Source organism: Megascapheus bottae, chromosome 15 (assembly GCF_031878675.1).
Source record: "Megascapheus bottae isolate mThoBot1 chromosome 15, mThoBot2.hap1, whole genome shotgun sequence".
NCBI classification, from domain to species: domain Eukaryota; kingdom Metazoa; phylum Chordata; class Mammalia; order Rodentia; family Geomyidae; genus Megascapheus; species Megascapheus bottae.
The window spans coordinates 57,548,841-57,567,442 of NC_143523.1; the positions used below are offsets into that span (position 1 = coordinate 57,548,841).

Consider the following 18,602-nt stretch of genomic DNA (forward strand, 5'->3'; position numbering starts at 1 on the left):
ACATAAATTTAATACTTAAGAAGTTACAAATATGTAGACATACTACCTAAAATATGAGAATAGTATTTTGTAAAGTAGATTTCTCCTGTTATTTAACCATTCAGTCTAAATTATATTAGCTCCTCCTTATAGTATGCTAAATATAGTATTTGATAAATTGATATGCTTGAGGAACCAAAATTATGATTAATTCTGATTTGTTTTTTTCTGCAGTCATTACCCACATAATGGATTTTATCAATTGGATTTCTTTATTCTGGGTATCATGGTAACAATATAGAAAGAATCCTTAATTTCTCATTTCTGAAAGTTGTCATGATTACTGAAGAAGGAATCTTTTTTTTAAGCTACAGAGCACTTACTGTGGTACCTTTTTTTTTTTTTTGAATTGTAGTCTCATTTTTAACTCGATCACTTTTTGCTAGAGGTATGCGAAAACAAAGAGTTTGCCTTGTTAGACAAATCCAAGTTCAGAAGAATGTCTCGAAGAGGATCAATTCTTCACACTCGGACCCACTGGCTTCTGTTGGGCCTTGCTTTGCTCTGCAGTTTGGTATTTATGTACCTCCTCCAGTGTGCACCCCAGACTGATGGAAATGCTCCTCTTCCAGGTTTTGTTGGGGACAATTATGGTAAAGAGTATTACCAAGCTCTCCTACAGGAGCAAGAGGAACATTATCAGACCAGGGCCACCAGCCTGAAACGCCAGATTGCCCAACTAAAACAAGAATTACAAGAAATGAATGAGAAAATGAGATCATTGCAAGAGAAAAAGAATTCAGGAGCTAATGGTATAGGCTATCAAGCCAGCAAAGACCAAGCACCTGGTGATCTTTTAGAGTTTCTTCATTCCCAGATTGACAAAGCTGAAGTTAGCATAGGAGCCAAACTACCCAGTGAGTATGGAGTTATACCCTTTGAAAGTTTTACCTTAATGAAAGTATTTCAGTTGGAAATGGGCCTCACTCGCCATCCTGAAGAAAAGCCAGTTAGAAAAGACAAGCGAGATGAATTGGTAGAAGTTATTGAAGCGGGCTTGGAGGTCATTAATAATCCTGATGAAGATGATGAACAGGAAGATGAGGAAGGCCCCCTTGGAGAGAAACTGATGTTCAATGAAAATGACTTCGTAGAAGGTAACCTGAGAACTATATTAGAAAACAGTGATATTACTATGACAGAGAGCTTTTATTATATGCTATTGTGTCAGTCATTATCACAGTAGTAAAAACATGAAGTTTTTGCCCACTTCCACTAAGAATTTGAAGCTGCTGGGGTTTGTTTTTTTTTTTGTTGGGGAGGAGTTACAATGAGGTCCTTATAAAAACCAAGAATAAGGCCCAGGGAGACAGAATATATCTAAGCCTAAGTAGAAGATTAGGGAGGTTGAAAGGCTCTTATGGACTGTGAGTATATTTGCAGGTATAAGATTTGCATTCCTTTCTTATCTAATCTTAGTGGTTCTTTTTCTTTCTTTTTTAATGTATGAACTAAAGATCAAAGGTTATAAGTAAACTGATAAGAAAAGAGTATTTTTCATTTGGCCATTACTTCAAAGGGCATACATAGTATTTTTCATTTGGGACATTTTAAAAAGTAAGAAAATAGCTTATTTTCCCAATATGGGTTTCAGGTAGCACATGGGTTTGTGTGTGTGTGTGTGTGTGAGAGAGTGAGTGTGTGTGTGATCCTGGGACTTGACTTGAGCTCCGGGTAAGTGCTGGTCCTGAGTTTTTGTGAGCCATAGCTCTACTTCTGGCTTTTTGATGGTTAATTGGAGATTAGCATCTCATGGGTTTTCCTTCCCAGGCTGGCTTTGAATTGTGATCCTCAGATCTCAGTAGCTAGGATTATAGATACGATCCTGAGTAGCTAGAATTATAGACATGAGCCGCTGGCACCCAGAAGTACATGAGCTTTCTAGGTTAAGAAACTGCCATAAATTCAAGGTTTTTCTTGACTGGTTTTACTGAATACACTGAAACAATTATAGATTTCTACCCATCTCCATTTTAACACCCTGAGATAATTAACTGAAGGCTTAAAACTGTCTTGGATATAGTGTTTGAGGGAGGAGATACTGAGGTTTTGCACTCAAGCTCATGCATACCAGTCAAGTGCTCTTATTGCTGAGCTATGACCCAGTCCTTTATTTTTATTATCTTCAAGTAGCTGTACGGAGGAGTTGCCATTCAAAGCAGTTTATGAATAGTTGCATCTTGAATAATGTCTCCCTTTCAACATTCTCACCTACCCTTCCCCTAACCACCTTTTCCCTCATTTTTCTTAAATTATGTAGGATATACGTTGGATTTTTTTTTTTTTTGCCAGTCTTGGGCTTAAACTCAGGGCCTGATCACTGTCCTTGGATTTTTCTCAAGACTAGATCTCTACCACTTGAGCCTTAGCACCACTTCCGGCTTTTTCTAAGTATGTGGTACCGAGGAATCGAACCCGGGTCTTGGTGCATGCTAGGCAAGCACTCTACCACTAGGCCAAACTCCCGGCCCCAATATACGTTGAATTTTTGACTGCATTCTCCCTCCCTTTTTACTTATCAACTGTCTTCCCATTACCTTTACATAAGCCCTTTCAAATACCTAGTGTTTCTATTTTGTTGAACTATCATTTTGTTTTTCTAAGGCATACCATTTACCATTTTTGCTTATATATTTATACTTTTTTGGTACCAGGCTTAGGACTTGAACTTGGGGCCTGGGCACTGTCCCTGAGCTTTTGTGCTGAAGGCTAGCATTCTACCACTCGAGTCATAGTTCCACTTCTGGCTTTTTTGGTGTTTAATAGAAATAAGCATCTCATGGACTTTCCTGCCTGGAATGACTTGGAACCTCAATCCTCAGATCTCAGTCTCCTGAGTAGCCAGGATTATAGGTGAAAGCCAACAGCATTGGGCTTATTTACCTATTTGTAAACCAATTCTAGCTTTTACATATAAAACATGCAACCATCTATCTCTCTGGACCCATTTCACTTAACATAATTTTTCCAGATCTTTCCATTTCTTTGCAAATGATACAGTAGTCTTTCTAATGGATAAATAAAATTTTGTTGTGTATACGTACCCCATTCTCTTGATCCATTCATCCATGGAGGGACTTCTGGGCTATTTCTATACTTAGGCTATGGTGAATAGTGCTGCAGTGAACATGGTTGTGCTAGTGGCTTTACTGTACCCTGGTTTGTAATCTTTTGGATAAATACCAACCCAGGTGTGGAATTGCTGGATCATAGGGTAGTTATATGTTTAGTTTGTTGAGAGGCTTCCAAAACTGCTTTCTTAAGTGGTTGAACAAGCTTACATTCCATCAGCAGTATATTAGGGTTCCAAAATTTTGCTCACATACACACCCTCCCTCCCTCACTTCCTCCTTTCTTTTTTTTTCCACCAGTCCTGGGGCTTGAACTTGGCCTGAACTAAACTGAACTGAAGTTGGTCTTGAACCTGAGCTTCTTTGCCCAAGGCTAGCACTCTAGAACTTATGCCACAGCACTACTTCCAGCTTTTCATGTTTATGTGGTATTTAGGAATTGAACCCAGGGCTTCATGCATGTTAGACAAGCACTCTACCACTAAGCCACATTCCCAGCCCTATTGTTTGCATCCTTGATTATAGCCATTCTAACTGGGGTAAGGTGGAAGCTCAGTGTTGTTTTGATTTGCATTCCCTCTGTCGCCAGAGATGTTAAGCATTTCTTTATGTCTGTTGGCCATTTTTACTTTTTCCGAGAAGTCTCTAGCTCATTAGCCCATTTATTAATTGGGTTGTTGATTCCTTGAGGATTTAGTTTTTTTAAGTTCTAGATATTAGGTCATTGATGTTTAGTTGGTAGAAATATCCTATTCTGTAGGCTGTCTTTTTAGCTTGTTGCTAGATCCTTTGCCACACAAACATTTTTTAGTTAAATACAATCCCATTTATCAAGTCTTCCTTTGATTTGTCATGCTTCTGGATTTCAGGAATTGTCTGCCTATGCCTAAGAGTTCTAATGTTTCTCCTACTCATTTCTGTAATAGTTTCAGTGTTTCAGGTCTTACTTTGAGATCTTCAATTCATTTTGAATTTAAACTGGTACAAGAAGATAGGTAGTGTTTTCTGCCTGTGGATACCAGTTTTCTCAACATTTGTTGAAGAGGCTCATTCTTCAAATCTGTGCTTTTTGCTCCTTTATTAGATTAGATGGCTATAAGTCTGTGGGTGTTTCTATATTTTCTGTTCCATTGCCCTCAGGTGTAAGCTATACTAATGAAAACAGCTTGGTACTGGCACAAAATCCAGTCCTTTTTTGCACTGATTATTTTTTCCTGTATATACCAGTCTTGGAGCCGGAAATGGTACTGTGGCTCAAGTGGTAGAGTGCTAGCCTTGAGCAAAAGAAGTGCAGGGACAGGACCCAGGCCCTGAGATCAAGCCCCAGGACTGGCAAAATAAAAAATAAAATAAAAAAGAATAAAAACAATAACATGCTGGTGTATAATGTGGGCAAAAGGAACTCTAATACATGGTTGATAGATTGTAAGTTTGTTAACCATTTTCCTGTATGTACCAGTACTGGATGTTTACTCATAGTTGGTGCTTTACCACTTTAGCATGCCTCTAAGCTGGGCATTTTGCTGGTTAATTGGAGATGGAATCTAAAGGACTTTTCTGCCTGGGATGGTTTTAACCTCGATCCTCTGATTTCAGACTCTTGAGTAACTAGACTTAACAGACATTAGCCACTGGTACCAGCCTTGTACTGGGTATTGTTTTAACATTTTTTAATTATTATCTTCAGTAGTTGTATCAGGGAGTTGCCCATTAACACAGCAGTTTATGCATAGAATATATCTTGATCAGTGTCACCTCTTTCAGTATTATCACCCATCCCTCCCCTACCTACCCCTTCCCCCACTCTTCCTAATTTTGTAGGATATAGTTATACATTCTTGTCTGTATTTTCCCGCTCTTCTTCTCTTCATTTGTCCACTCCTTTCCCCTACCTCATCCCTTCTGAATACCCACTTTCTTGTGTCATTTTGATTCTAACTTTCTAAGGAATTACACTATCTGGGATCTCCCTTGAAACTACCATATTCCAGTTGATACATTTGTATACACTTGTGTACCACCCAGTGTATTTAGTTTGTAAGCTAAATCTAGCTTCCACATATAAGGGAAAATATGAATCCTTTGTCTCTGGGCCTGAAGTAGAGTTTTACTTCCTGCCTGACAACGCACCTGCACCTCAGTTCACCTATTTTAGGCTTCCATCATAGCCAGGATGATAGACATGCACCATCAGGCCCAGCTCTCAGGTGAGAAGGAATCTTATGAACGTTTCTGCTCAGTTGACCTCAAACAACAATCTTCTCAATTGCAGTCTTCCAAATAGATCAAATTATAGTTGTAAGCCACTAGTGCTTGTCTGTGCATATTTCTCCAAAATTATTTTTTTGAGCTAGGTGTCATGCCTGTAATCCTAGTTACTCAGGAGACTGAGATGTGAGGATTCTAGTTCAAAGCCATCTCAGGCAGGAAAGTGGATGAGACTCTATCTCCATTTAATCAGTAAAAATCCAGAAGTGGAACTGTGACTACAACAGTGCCCAGACCTTGAGTTTAAGCCCCAGGATACACACACACACACACACACACACACACACACACACACACACACACACTTTCTTTTTGCTTGATTCTATGAACAGTTTGCCACATTCAGTGGCATGATTCCCAAAGCAGGGCAGGTGTTTTGCTGGTACATTTTAGCCAACCTCTCCCCGTGAAAGAAGAAAAAACTTCTGTCATGCTTCCTGACATTTTTAACTCTTGTAATTTTCCTCTGCTTTTTGTCCTTTTCACCTTATGAAAGAATTTAAAACTGAAAAGGAAATAAGATATAAGTAATGTGTGAAATGTTCTAATATCAGCTCTTCCTAAAATGAGAAGAAGCTATGACTATATTCAGTAGCTCAGAACTTACTCCTTTCTTCATTTTTTCCTCCATTGTGCCACTGTTCTTTCTCCTAAAATAATTATTGGCAGCCACTAAATGATTCTTATTCCTCTTCCAGACCCAAGCTTCTATGTTGCATCTTCCTTAAAGTAACCTCCAACCTCAAGTCTAGATAGACTATAAGCCTAACCTATAAGCCTGACCTATAAGAAGGTCAGGGACAGTGCTCAGCTCCTGAGTTCAAGCCCTAGGACTGGCAAAATAAAACAAAACAAAAAGGCTGTGGTTCTTAGGGTTGGGAGTGTGGCCTAATGGTAGAATGTTCACCTAGCGTGCACAAAGCCCTGGGTTTGATTCCTTGGTACCACATACACAGAAAAAGCTGGAAGTGGCGTAGTGGCTCCCAGAAGTGGTGCTGTGGCTCAAGTGGCAGAACAAAAAGTGTCCAAAGGACAGTGTCTAGACCCTGAGTTCAATCCCCAAGACTAGCAAAAAAAAAACAAAAAAAAAAAATCTGTATTTAATAGGTGCCAGTGGCTCATGCATGTAATCCTAGCTACTCCAGAGATCTGAGGATCATAGTTTGAAACCAACTCTTAACCACCCCCCCCCAAAAAAAAAACCTACAAGTGGAGGTATGGCTCCAGTGGTAGAGTGTCAGCCTCAGAACTTGAGCCAAAATGGTAAGGGATAGTGCCCTGAGTTCAAGCACCATGACTGGCACCAGAAAAATAAAAGTACTCATTTTTCTTTGTCTGACTTCACTTTATTCAATGATACTGTATGCTTATATTTCTGTCTCCTCACTAACCTGGCCTTTCCTCACAGCTGAGGTCATATGGTCATCATCAGTGATTAATATGAAGAAAATTGATTTGTTTTGGTTGAGTTGAACCAAACAATAGAAAATGGGACTCTTGGATCCAAACTTAGTTTTTCTAGAAATAATTTGTCATGTAGTTACTATAGTGATTGGCTCTAATATAAAAAGTCATGTAAAAATGAATAACTATTTGCGGGCTATTTTGTGGACTATTAATATAACAACAATAAACTTCTTAAAAAAAACTAAAATAGTTGTTACTGATGATTCAGTGTGAAAAACTATTTTCAAAAATAGATTTAAAAAAATAAAGCAAGCTGGGTGTGGTGCCTCACGCCTGTAATCCTAGCTAGTCAGAAGGTAAGTTCAAAGCCAGCCAGTGAGACTCTTATCTCCCATTAACCCCTAGAAAATGGGAAGTGGTGCTGTGGTTAAAGAGGTAGGACAGTAGCCTTGAGATGAAGAGCTCAGGGACTGTGCCCAGGCCCAGAGTCTAAGCCTCACAGCTGACCCAAAAAAAAAAAAAAAAATCCTCTGGGCCTAGTTTGGCCTAGTGGTAGAGTGCTTGCCTAGTGTGCACGAAGACTTGGGTTCGATTCCTTGGTACCACATATGTAGAAAAAACAGCCAGAAATGGTGCTATGGCTCAGGTGGTTAGAATTCTAGCCTTGAGAAAGTCCAAGGGTAGTGTTCAGGCCCTGAGTTCAAGCCCGGGTACTGTCAAAAAAACAACAACAACAAAAAAAAAACTCTGAAACTCTTATCTCCAATTAACCTCTAGAAAACGGGAAGTGGGGCTTGGCTCTAGGGTAGGGCAGTAGCCTTGAGCTGAAGAGCTTGGGGGCAGTGCCCAGGCCGAGTTCAAGCCTTATAACCAAAAAAAAAAAAAAACAAAAACCCCAAAACTCTAGTTCTAGTTTGATCTTTGACTGTAAAGCCTATATTCCCATGGAATGTGTAAACTTTGACGTGACTATGTCTTTGTTCCAAATTCTTTCCTTTAGGTTATTACCGCACAGAAAAAGACAAGGGTACACAGTATGAGCTCTTTTTTAAGAAAGCAGACCTTATGGAATACAGACATGTGACCCTCTTTCGTCCTTTTGGACCCCTCATGAAAGTGAAGAGTGAAATGATTGACATTGCTAGATCAATCATTAACATCATCGTACCTCTGGCGGGAAGAACTGAAGCATTTGCACAGTTTATGCAGAACTTCAGGTAACTGGTGGGGCTTCCTATTTGGCTTCACTCTTTAAAAAAAAGGAAATCACATTTTCTGCAGACTGGCTTAATTCATTTCACTGCATAGGATTGCTTAGAATTCTAGAATAATTTCAAAGTCTTTAGGACAATTTTATGTTTTGGCCTTTTGCTTAAAGCATATATAATATACTGTGTTTTTTGATGGTTGGAGCTTTGAAATATATTGAAGGTAACAACCATTAGGTAATTTTGGGGCCCGGAGTTTGGCCTAGTGGTAGAGTGCTTGCCTAGCATGAAGAAGACCCAGGTTCCATTCCTCAGTACCACATACATAGAAAAAGCCAGAAGTGGTGCTGTGGCTCAAGTGGTAAATCTGTAGCCTTGAAAAAGCCCAAGGACAGTGGCTCAGGCCCTGAGTTTGGTCCCCAGGACTGGCAACAGAAAAAAGAAAAGCAGCTAATTTTGGTGGCCTTTAGAAATGTGTGAATTCATTTTTTAGGACAAGTTGAACTTACTAATAAATGAATTGTACAGCCAGGTTCATTCCTGTAATCCTAGCTACTCTGGAGGCTGAGATTGGAGAATCAAGGTTCAAGCCGGCCCAGGCAGGAAAGTCCCTGAAATTCTTATTTCTGATTACCTAGCAAAAAGCCAGAAGTGGAATTTAGCTCAAGTGGTACAGTACAAGCCTTGAGCGGGAAACTTAGTGACTGAAGCCGGCTTCTGAGTTCAAACCCTAACTAAAAAAATTGAATTAAGCATGTCAAATCCATTTTTTCTTTTTCTCTCTCTTTTTTTTTTTTTTTGGACAGCCCTGGGTCATGAATGTGTGGCCCAGGCACTGTCCTTAAGCTTTCTCAAGACTAGTGCTCTACAACTTGAGCCACAGCACCACTTCCAGCTTTTTCTCTGTGTGTGGTACCAAGATATCAATCCCAGGGCTTCCTGCATGGTAGGCATGTATTTTACCACTAGGCCAAACTCCCAGCCAAATCAGTTTATTTTAAGGCTAATATTTTGTGTGTGTGTGTGTGTGTGTACTGGTAGTGGGACTTGAACACAGGACTTTGACACCGTCACTTAGTTTTTTCATTCAAGGATGGTGTCATTTGAGCCACACCTCTACTTTGAGCTTTTTGATGGTTAATTGGAGATAAGTCATAGAAACTTTCCTGGCTGGGCTGACTTTAAGCCTCTTTACTCAGAACTAAGCCTCCTTAGTAGCTAGGATTACAAGCATGAGCCAACAGTGCTCAACTATTTTAAGGATAACTTAAAGGATTATTTTGATGGATATACTCCCAAACCACTACACCTCTCAAAATATAGCACATTGTTATCTCCTAAGACAATCCCCATGAGAACAATTTGAGTTTTAAGGTTAAAAGAGCCTAAAAACTTCCCCAAATTTTTTTCAACCAAAAAAATGAGAGAAAATTATTCTATTTTAGGAAATAGAATATTTTTTGGCCATTATGTTTGGATAGTTCAGCTGAGCACTTGTAAATCACACCTGTAGTTGTAGCTACTTAGGAGGCTGAGACCTGAGAATCCCATCCCATTTGAAGCTAACCCAGGCAGTTAAGTCCAGGAGACTCCTATCTCTAATTAACCATCAAAAGCTAGAAGTGAAGGTGTAGTTCAAGTAGTAGAGTGTCAGCCTTAAGCAACAAAGCTGAGGGATAGTGCCCAGGTCCTGGGTGCAGGCCCCAGTACACTTTGATGGACATAAACACACGCACACAAATCAGACATTTCAAAACACTGCAGTGTTAAAAACTTAAATGTTCATTAGAGTAACTGCTTCCTTGAGAAAAATATGAGAACATTGTGAGAAACAGTATGAGAAAAAGAACTTGAATTTTTTTGTTTGTATTAAATTTACAGTTGCTACTTATTTTAATTAACATACTAGTTTTAATGCTTAGTCAACACCATTCTGAACAGAATATCATTTGTGTGTGTGCCAGTGCTGGGGCTTGAACTCAGGGCCTTGGTTTTTGTCCCTGAACTTTTGTGTCCGAGGCTGGTGCTCTTCAACTTGAACCACAGCTCCTCTTGGGGCTCTGTTTGGTGGTTAATTTGGAGATGAGTCTCATGGACTGTGCTAACTGTGAGTTGGGCATCTTTGAGCCACAACCCTCAGATCTTAGCCTCTTGAGTAGTTAGGGTTACAGGATTAGATGATTACATGCGCCACTGGCACCTGGCTTGAACAGAAGACCTTGAAGTTATACTTCCAAATGAATTTTACTTGTTTCAAGTAACTTGCTCAGGATATGATCCCCTAAAGCATTCTTTATTGCCTCTCAGCAATTGCTTTCAGAGCCTACATTGTTCTTAGGTGACTCATGGCAAATAGTAAATCATTGACAGCAGTTATAATTTCGCAATTAGCCATACTGAAGACAAAATAACTCTTTGATCCAAAGCTTTTTTTTTTTTTTTGCCAGTCCTGGGGCTTGAACTCAGGACCTGGGCACTGTCCTTGGGCTTTTTCAAGGCTAGTGCTCCACCACTTGAGCCACAGCACCACTTCTGGCTTTTTCTGTGTATATGGTACCCAGGAATCAAACCCAGGTTTGATGCATGCTAGGCAAGCACTCTAGCACTAGGCCATGCTCGAGGCCCTGATCCAAAGCTTTAATGTTTATTTCGTTCTGATCTGAAATGACTTCTTTGAATAGCTTATTATAATTGACTTCTGAAAGCAGTGTCAAAGCAAATATTCTAAGAATGTTTGGAAATGTGGCAATAATGTTGGATTGTGTCTGTACAGAGGAGGCACTCAGTAACATAGACTTGTAACACCTTTCCTGGTCTACTTTCAGCGTGGTTGCTCAGCGTGGTTGCTCTGTGTTAAACTTTTTGTTTCAATATACCTTGTTCATTGTGGCTCACTCCTGTAACCCTAACTAATCAGAGATCTGAGCTCTCAACTTGAAGCCAGCCCAAGCAGGAAAGTCTATGAAACTTACCTCCAGCTAAACACCAAAAAGCCAGATATAGAGCTGTTGATCAAGTGGTAGAGGGCTGGTCTAGCTTTGAGCAAAAAAGCCTCAGGGACAGCCCATAGGCCCTAAGTTCATGCCCCAGGACTGGCGCACGCGTGCATGCACGCACGCGCACACACATGCACACAGAAACGCTTATACTTTTGAATGAGTAGTTTCTCTTGAATGAACTTTTATTTTTTAATTCCACTAGGGATGTTTGTATTCATCAGGACAAGAGGATTCATCTCACAGTGGTGTACTTTGGTAAAGAAGGACTTTCCCAAGTCAAGTCTATCCTAGAATCTGTCTCAAGGTTGGTGAGTCATGTCCATAGGAAAGTTCTTGATAAATACAAATATTACAAGAATGAGAACTTAAACAGGGTGGTACCTACAATGGGCTCAGAAATTTGAATGAATGAATTAGCAAGTATGAAACACTTTTTCACTCTAGTACACAGTCTCTTCCTTTGTAAATTGTGGGTCTATAGGGGTGACCTAGCTACCAAATTCAAATTCAGCCTTTTTTCTGTTACCATCAATAGCTTTTGTTTTTGGTGGGGGGGGGGGGCTTGAACTCAGGGCCTGAACACTGTCCTTGAGCTTTCTTAAGGTTAGCACTTTATCACTTGAGCTACAATACCATTTCCAGCTTTTTCTGTGTCTGTGGTACTGAAGAATGGAATGCAGTGCTTCCTGCATGCTAGATGAGCATTCTACCACTAGGCCACATTCCTGGCCCCATGAATAGCTTTTTACACCAACCTTCTTAAAATGTTCTTTTTTCTGTCTTTTATCTGAGATCTGGACTCAAACTTGATATCTGATGCTTATTGCTTGTTGGCAGGCACCCTACCACCCGAGCCATGCCTCCAGCCCCTCTTAAAATATTCTCATGTTTGTAAAATGTGAATATGTTCTAAATGTAAATATGATGCAGATTCTTAGATTGGTTGTCTTCTAATCATGTCAGCTGCATCCTATGCTTGCTCCTTTTCCTTTCTGCTTTTCATGGCCATTCCCAAGGAGTCCAGATCTGACCAACCATTCTTGAACCATTCAACTAGCATTTGTTGAGGGCCACAATCATAGATTGCTAAAGTTAGTACTGCATTGTCAGAATTCCTCTGTTGAGGGGTTTTACCTCGAGTTTGCTCAGTAAAAAGAGAAGAAGGATTGAAGAGTCTTGGATACATCCCAGAAATGAAAACATGATTACAACTACATTTGGAGACAGAGAAAAAAAATCAAATAGCTTTGAGATGTCAGGAACAAGGACAGGCGCCTTCAGTCTGACTGTTTTCTTTGAAGATTGGCTGTGCCACGTGGTAAGGGATATGGCTGTTGGAAGCTCTGGGTCCCTATCTCTTAATTGCTCCCAGACATTAGCAGTCTTTTTTTTTTTTTTTTTTTACAAAATTTCTGTTCATTCAGCAGGGCTTTTTTTATTGAGCTTCTACATTGTGAGGGGCACTCTATGACCATAATACACAGAACAGGATCCTTGGTCACATAGAATGGGGAGGGGGATACCCCAGTAAGCATGCCTGAGGAAGAAGCTAGAGATTGAAGAGAGGCAGGGAAGGTTACCTTCCGTGTGGTGTCGGGAACCTGGAGAAGGAAGTGCACCCTGCATGTCATTTTTAGTCATCATTAGTTCCCTACTTCATGGCTGTTTTTCCATATGTATATGTCTCATCTCTCCAGTGGGTTTTTAAGATCAGAAAGGGTAGTAGTCTTTGTAAATCTCACACCACCAGAATGTTGGCGGCACATCCTCAATTTGAAGCAGCTAGTGACTTAGCCCCCTTACGATATGGTACACATGAAGTATAAGACATTTTGTAATTCTGATGAAGGAAAAGCGTTGTTAACTTTTAAGTGGGACTTACTGTTTGTTATATGTGCTTTCCTCATAGTGAGTCTAATTTTCACAATTACACCTTGGTCTCATTGAATGAAGAATTTAATCGTGGACGAGGACTAAATGTGGGTGCCCGAGCTTGGGACAAGGGAGAGGTCTTGATGTTTTTCTGTGATGTTGATATATATTTCTCAGCCGAATTCCTTAACAGCTGCCGCTTAAATTCTGAGCCAGGTGCGTAAAACATTGGTAGGTGAGCTAGAGGGTAGAGTGCCGAACAGTGCCAGCATGTCCCATATATTGAATCAAATTAATTTGAGGGAAAGTAAGTTTTAACTAAGTCCTAGAACATACCTTCTTAAGTTATACTAGACACAGTGTAACTCGAATGCTAAGTAGCAGTTTATATCCTTTTTTTTCTTGACGTCAGATTCCAGTGGTTGAATTTGAAACCAGATAAAGAAATGCAAAGAGGTTTTCTGCAAAGCCTAGTGATGGGCTTACTGGGTTCAGTCCATTCAAAAAAAAAAATGCAAAGGGATAGGAAACTTGGAAAATGACAAGGAGAAAGCAACTGCAGCAACTGGAGCAAGAGCCACACAGGAGGCATGAAGATGAGAGAGGCAGAAGTGCTCAGCCTCAGGCCCATAGCACCGCATACATGTCCTGGGAGTCCAGAGGCAGGGAGTGTCGGTATCCCAGAGTTCATTTTGAAACAGATTACTATACTTTGCTTTATGTTATAGATATATTTTGGAATGAATGAGTAAATGAAAATTTTGTAAATAAAATGTTTATCCAATATAAAACGTCTTGCCGGGACGATGGCTCACACCTGTAATCCTAGCTACTTAGGAGGCTGACATCTGAGGATCAAGGTTCAAAGCCAACCCTGGGTACAAAAGGACCTGAGACTCTTACCTCCAATTAACCTTTAGAAAATGGGAAGTGGGGCTTAGCTCAAGGGTAGGGTGGTCTCCTTGAGCTGAAGAGCTCAGGGACAGTGTCCAGGCCCAGAGGTAGGGCAGTGACCTTGAACTGAAGAGCACAGGGACAGCGCCCAGGCCGAGTTCAAGCCCTACGACCCACAGACACACAAAAAAGTCTTCTGTATTAAAGAATGGCAACAGGAGAAAAAGTTCAGGGACTATATTGTACAAGAGGGTGGCTTGTTTTAATCATTTCATACAGAATGTGCATCGAACAAAACCTTGTGCTACACACCCTAATATGAACACTTTTGTTTGTTTAAAAAAGATAAATAAAAATATAGTAAATGATTTTTGCATACAAATCTTACTTCTTTTTTTATTTTTTTTTTAATTTTTGCCAGTCCTGGAGCTTGAACTCAGGGCCTGGGCACTGTCCTTGGACAATTTTTGCTCAAGGCTAACACCCTGTCAATTGAGCCACAGCACCACTTCCTGCTTTTTCTGAGTTTGTGGTACTGAGGAATTAAACCCAGGGCTTCATGCATGCTAGGTGAGCACTGTACCACTAGGCTATGCTCCTGGCCCCTCCATATAAATCTTCATAGCATGCAAATTTATTTTAATCACTTTGACTAGGGAAAGCTGACAACAGCCTTCTGAGTAAATGTGAGTTAGGTGTGTTTCACCCCAGAGAACATGAAATTTAAAATGTAAGAGCTGAAAAAGGCATATTTGCTCAGGTGAATAGGATAGATTTAATATCTAGAAACCAATTGGCCTGGAAACTGAGCTGAGCCTTCTCAGAGATAGTTGGTCTCAGATTAGAATTGCATTTTGAAATTACTATTATATTTTGACTTTTGTGGTAGATAATTGGGCTTAAACAAAGGTCCATGCACCTGCTAGGGAGCCTGTATTAAATGACAGCATGTCACTCCAGGCTTCCCATCATGCTACCCTGCTGATTGAAGCCAGTCATACGTAGGGAGGGCTCTGCAATAAGGGCCTTTTATTGCGCTCAGATTGAATAAGAACTGTTATCTCACATATTTTTAACCATAACCTTCTCAACTTTTCCAGATCTCATTTTGTATCAGTTTTAAGTTCTGTATTTTAATTGTTCCTTACATATCTAGGCATTGTATAGTATTCTTTGTATTTGCTGTTATTAATTATTGAGTTTGAAGCAGAGGTTCCTAAGTTTTTTGGTGATGGTCAGAGGGTAGCCTTTATTTCTCATTACTGATTAGGTAAAATAATAATAAAGGATTCACCTAATGAATAATAATACCTCTGTGTATCTGTCTCCTCAAAGTCAAAAGGAATAAATAGGTACACTTTGTAGTCTGGAGTTTCTCAGTTTTATAGTTAGAGCTTTATAGCACAACCTATTGATACATTAGAAAATCTTTGTTACATTCATCAAATCACAGGGTATTCTGAAGCTTGGATAAAGTCTCAATAGATGTAATAATAATCATTATCTTTAATGACTTCCTTATATGATAACATATATTTTTATTTATAGGTAAAAAGGTGTTTTACCCTGTGGTGTTCAGTCTTTACAATCCTGCTATCGTTTATGCCAACCAGGACTCACCACCTCCCGTGGAGCAGCAGCTGGTAAGACTCCGACTTTATTGGAAAGGTTTTTTCTATATTCCTTTATGTGTGTTGTACAAATAGGAAGTAGAGTTTCAATTAAAAAGTAGGCATCGGGGCTGGGAGTTTGGCCTACTGCGAAAAGTGCTTGCCTAGCATGCATGAAGACCTGGATTTGATTCCTCGGTACCACATACATAGAAAAAGCTGGAAGTAGTGGTGTAGCTCAAGTGGTAGAGCTTTAGCCTTGAGAAAGCTCAAGGACAGTGTTCAGGCCCTGAGTTCAAGCCCCAGGATTGGCAAAAAATAAATAAATAAAAAGCAGGCATCAGTGGCCATGCCTATAATCTTAGCTATCAAGAGACTAAGATCTGAGGATCAAGATTTAAAGCCAGGCCAGGCAGAGGTGGGTACCTGGGACTCTTCTCTCCAGTTAACAACCACCAGAAAACCAGAAGGGGAGCTGTAGCTCAAAGTGGTAGAGTGCTAGGCTGAGCGCAAAAGTTTAGAGACAGTGCCCTGGCTCTGAGTTCAAGCCCCAGGATCCCCACACACCTCTACCCCTGTATACAGTTGTTAAAAGTACATTTCTAGGGGCCGGGAGTTTGGCCTAGTGGTAGAGTGCTGCCTAGCATGCACAAACACCCGGGTTTGATTCCTCGGTACCACATACATAGCAAAAAGCCGGAAGTGGTGCTGAGGCTTAAATGGTAGAGTGCTTGCTAGCCTTGAGAAAGTCCAAGGACAGTGCTCAAGCCCTGAGCCCAAGCCCAGGACTGGCCAAAAAAAAAAAGTACATTTCTATCCAGACACTGATGGCACTAATCCTAGCTACACAGGCTAAGATACTAGGATTATGGTTTAGATCCAGCCCAGTCAGGAAAGTTTAAGTGTAGATCTGCCTCAAGTGATAGAGTGCCAGACTTGAGTTAAAAGGCTAAAGAACAGGGGCTGGGAGTTTGGCCTAGTGGTAGAGTGCTTGCCTAGCATGCATGAGGACCCTGGTTGGATTCCTCTGTACCACATGCATAGAAAACGTGGGATGTGGTGCTATGGCTCAAGTGGTAGATCCCTAGCCTTGAGAAAGCTCAAGGACAGTGCTCAGGCCTTAAGTTTAAGCCCCAAGACTGGCAAAAAAAAAAAAAAAAAAAAAAAGCCTAAGGAACAGAGACCCGAATTCAAGCTCTAGTTACTTCATTCCCTCAGAATTAAGTGGCTGTGGCAGGGGAAAAAGTTGAGGCCACATGAGGAAAATGATAGTGTTCCAGAATGTGGAAATTATACAGTCCTTCTTGCCAACTTCCTTTTAGTAATATTTAAGATAAAAAAGTTAATAAATGTAAAATGAAATTAATTTTTAAAGCCTCATCAACTAGAAATTAAACTACTCTGCTAAGAAAAAGGAAACAAAGGACCATGTATCAAAAATTATATTCAGGAGGCAGAGATCTGAGGATTGCATTCAAAGCCAGCCTGGGCACTCTAAAGTCTGTGAGACTCTTATCTTCAATTAACCACTAGAAAAACCAGAAGTGGTGCTGTGGCTCAAGGGGTAGGGCAGTAGTCTTGAGCTGAAGAGCTAAGGGACAGAGCCCAGACCCAGAGTTCAAGCCCCACAATTGAAAAAAAAAATACAGTTAACTGCCAAAGCTGTACTTATCTAAGAGAATAATTTAAGTTTATAGAAAGGTTGCAAAGACAGTTCAGGGATCTCTGGTGGTACACCCAGTTTTTCCCAGTATTAGTATCTAACATTGTATAGTTGTTAGAATTACGAAATCAACATTGGTAAATTGCTGCTCCTGGCACTTTTAAGAGAATTTTGCCAGTTTCTTTTCTTTTCATATTTTTATTGTAATTAATAGAAGGGTTATATTATATTCACCAGATAGAAGGTGCATTACTTCATAGACATTGACACCCTTTCTCATGTTTTGGCCCCCATTTCCCTCCCCATACCCCTGACCAGTTTCTTTTCTATTAATGTTCTTTTTGTGTTCTAGTCCAGTAGTATTCAGTATAATCTTAATATTGAGAAAAAGTGGGAACGATTAAGAAGTTAAAAGGAAAATTACAGGGAAAGAAAGACTGAGGCAGAAATTAATGAAATAAAAATGGAGGTTGAAATATATAGGCAGTTGGTCCTTATAAACAAAAGTAATGCTTGGGGCTGGGAATGTGGCCTAGTGGTAGAGTGCCTGCTTAATATGCACAAAGCCCTAGGTTTGATTCCTCAGTACTATATACACAGAAAAGGCTGGAGTGGTACTGTGGCTCAAGTGGTAGAGCGCCATACTTGAGAAAGCCCAAGGACAGTGCCTAGGCCCTGAGTTCAAGCCCTAGGACTGGCAAAAAAAAAAAAAAAAAAAAGAATTATTTTTTAAAAAGTGAATGACAAGGGTATAAGAGGGCTTTAGGAGATAGGGACCCATGAGAGCAGGGAAAGGAGGGGTGAATAGGATCCAAGGATAATGAAACCTATTGAAAATTACTTAAGGGGCTAGGCATGGTCCCTCATGCCTGTAATCCTAGCTATTCAGGAAGCCAAGATCTAAGGATCAAGGTTCAAAGCCAGCCCAGGCATAAAAGGACCTGATCCTCTTATTTCCAGTTAACTTCTAGAAAACAGGAAGTGGGGCTTATCCTAAGGGTAGCAAAGTAGCCTTGAGCTGAAGAGCTCAGGGACAGCACCTAGACCTAGTTCAAGCCCCATGACCCACCCCCCCCCAAAAAAAATTAAAGGACAGGAGTTTGTCCTAGGAGTTTGTCCTAGTGGTAGATAGTGTTTCTTGCCTGGTATGCACAAAGATCTGGGTTTGATTCCTTGATACAACATACATAGAAAAAGCCAGAAGTGGTTCTGTGGCTCAAGTGATAGAACATTAGCCTTGAGAAAGTCCAGGGACAGTGCTCAGGCCCTGAGTTCAAGCCCCAGGACTGGCAAAAAAAATGATTTAAAACTTGTATCATGGACTCAGGCCTATAATCCTAACCACTCAGGAGGCTGCAATATGAGACTCAAGGTTCTAAGCCAGCCAGGGCAGGAAAGGATTCTTATCTACAGTTAACTAGAAAAAAGACAAAAATGGAGCTGTGGCCCAAGTGGTAGAACCCAGACTTGACCAAAAAAGCTATGGGATAGCACCCAGGCCCTGAGTTCAAGTCCCAGGACTGGCACAAAAACAAAACAAAAAGGCCACCAAGTTATGAAAACTGATCGAC

General features: G+C 40.4%; 1 protein-coding gene across 1 annotated transcript in view; it reads left to right on the plus strand.

Moving 5' to 3' along the window:
• The first annotated feature begins 225 nt into the window (after window positions 1-225).
• Csgalnact2 (chondroitin sulfate N-acetylgalactosaminyltransferase 2) overlaps window positions 226-18,602 on the plus strand; it is a 28,221-nt gene continuing 9,844 nt past the window's right edge. Inside the window, exons 1-5 of the mRNA XM_090346777.1 lie at window positions 226-1,136; window positions 7,786-8,002; window positions 11,195-11,296; window positions 12,902-13,080; window positions 15,307-15,401. Of these exons, the coding sequence (XP_090202903.1) occupies window positions 479-1,136; window positions 7,786-8,002; window positions 11,195-11,296; window positions 12,902-13,080; window positions 15,307-15,401 (1,251 nt within the window). The 5' untranslated portion in view covers window positions 226-478. The remainder of the gene's footprint in view (window positions 1,137-7,785; window positions 8,003-11,194; window positions 11,297-12,901; window positions 13,081-15,306; window positions 15,402-18,602) is intronic.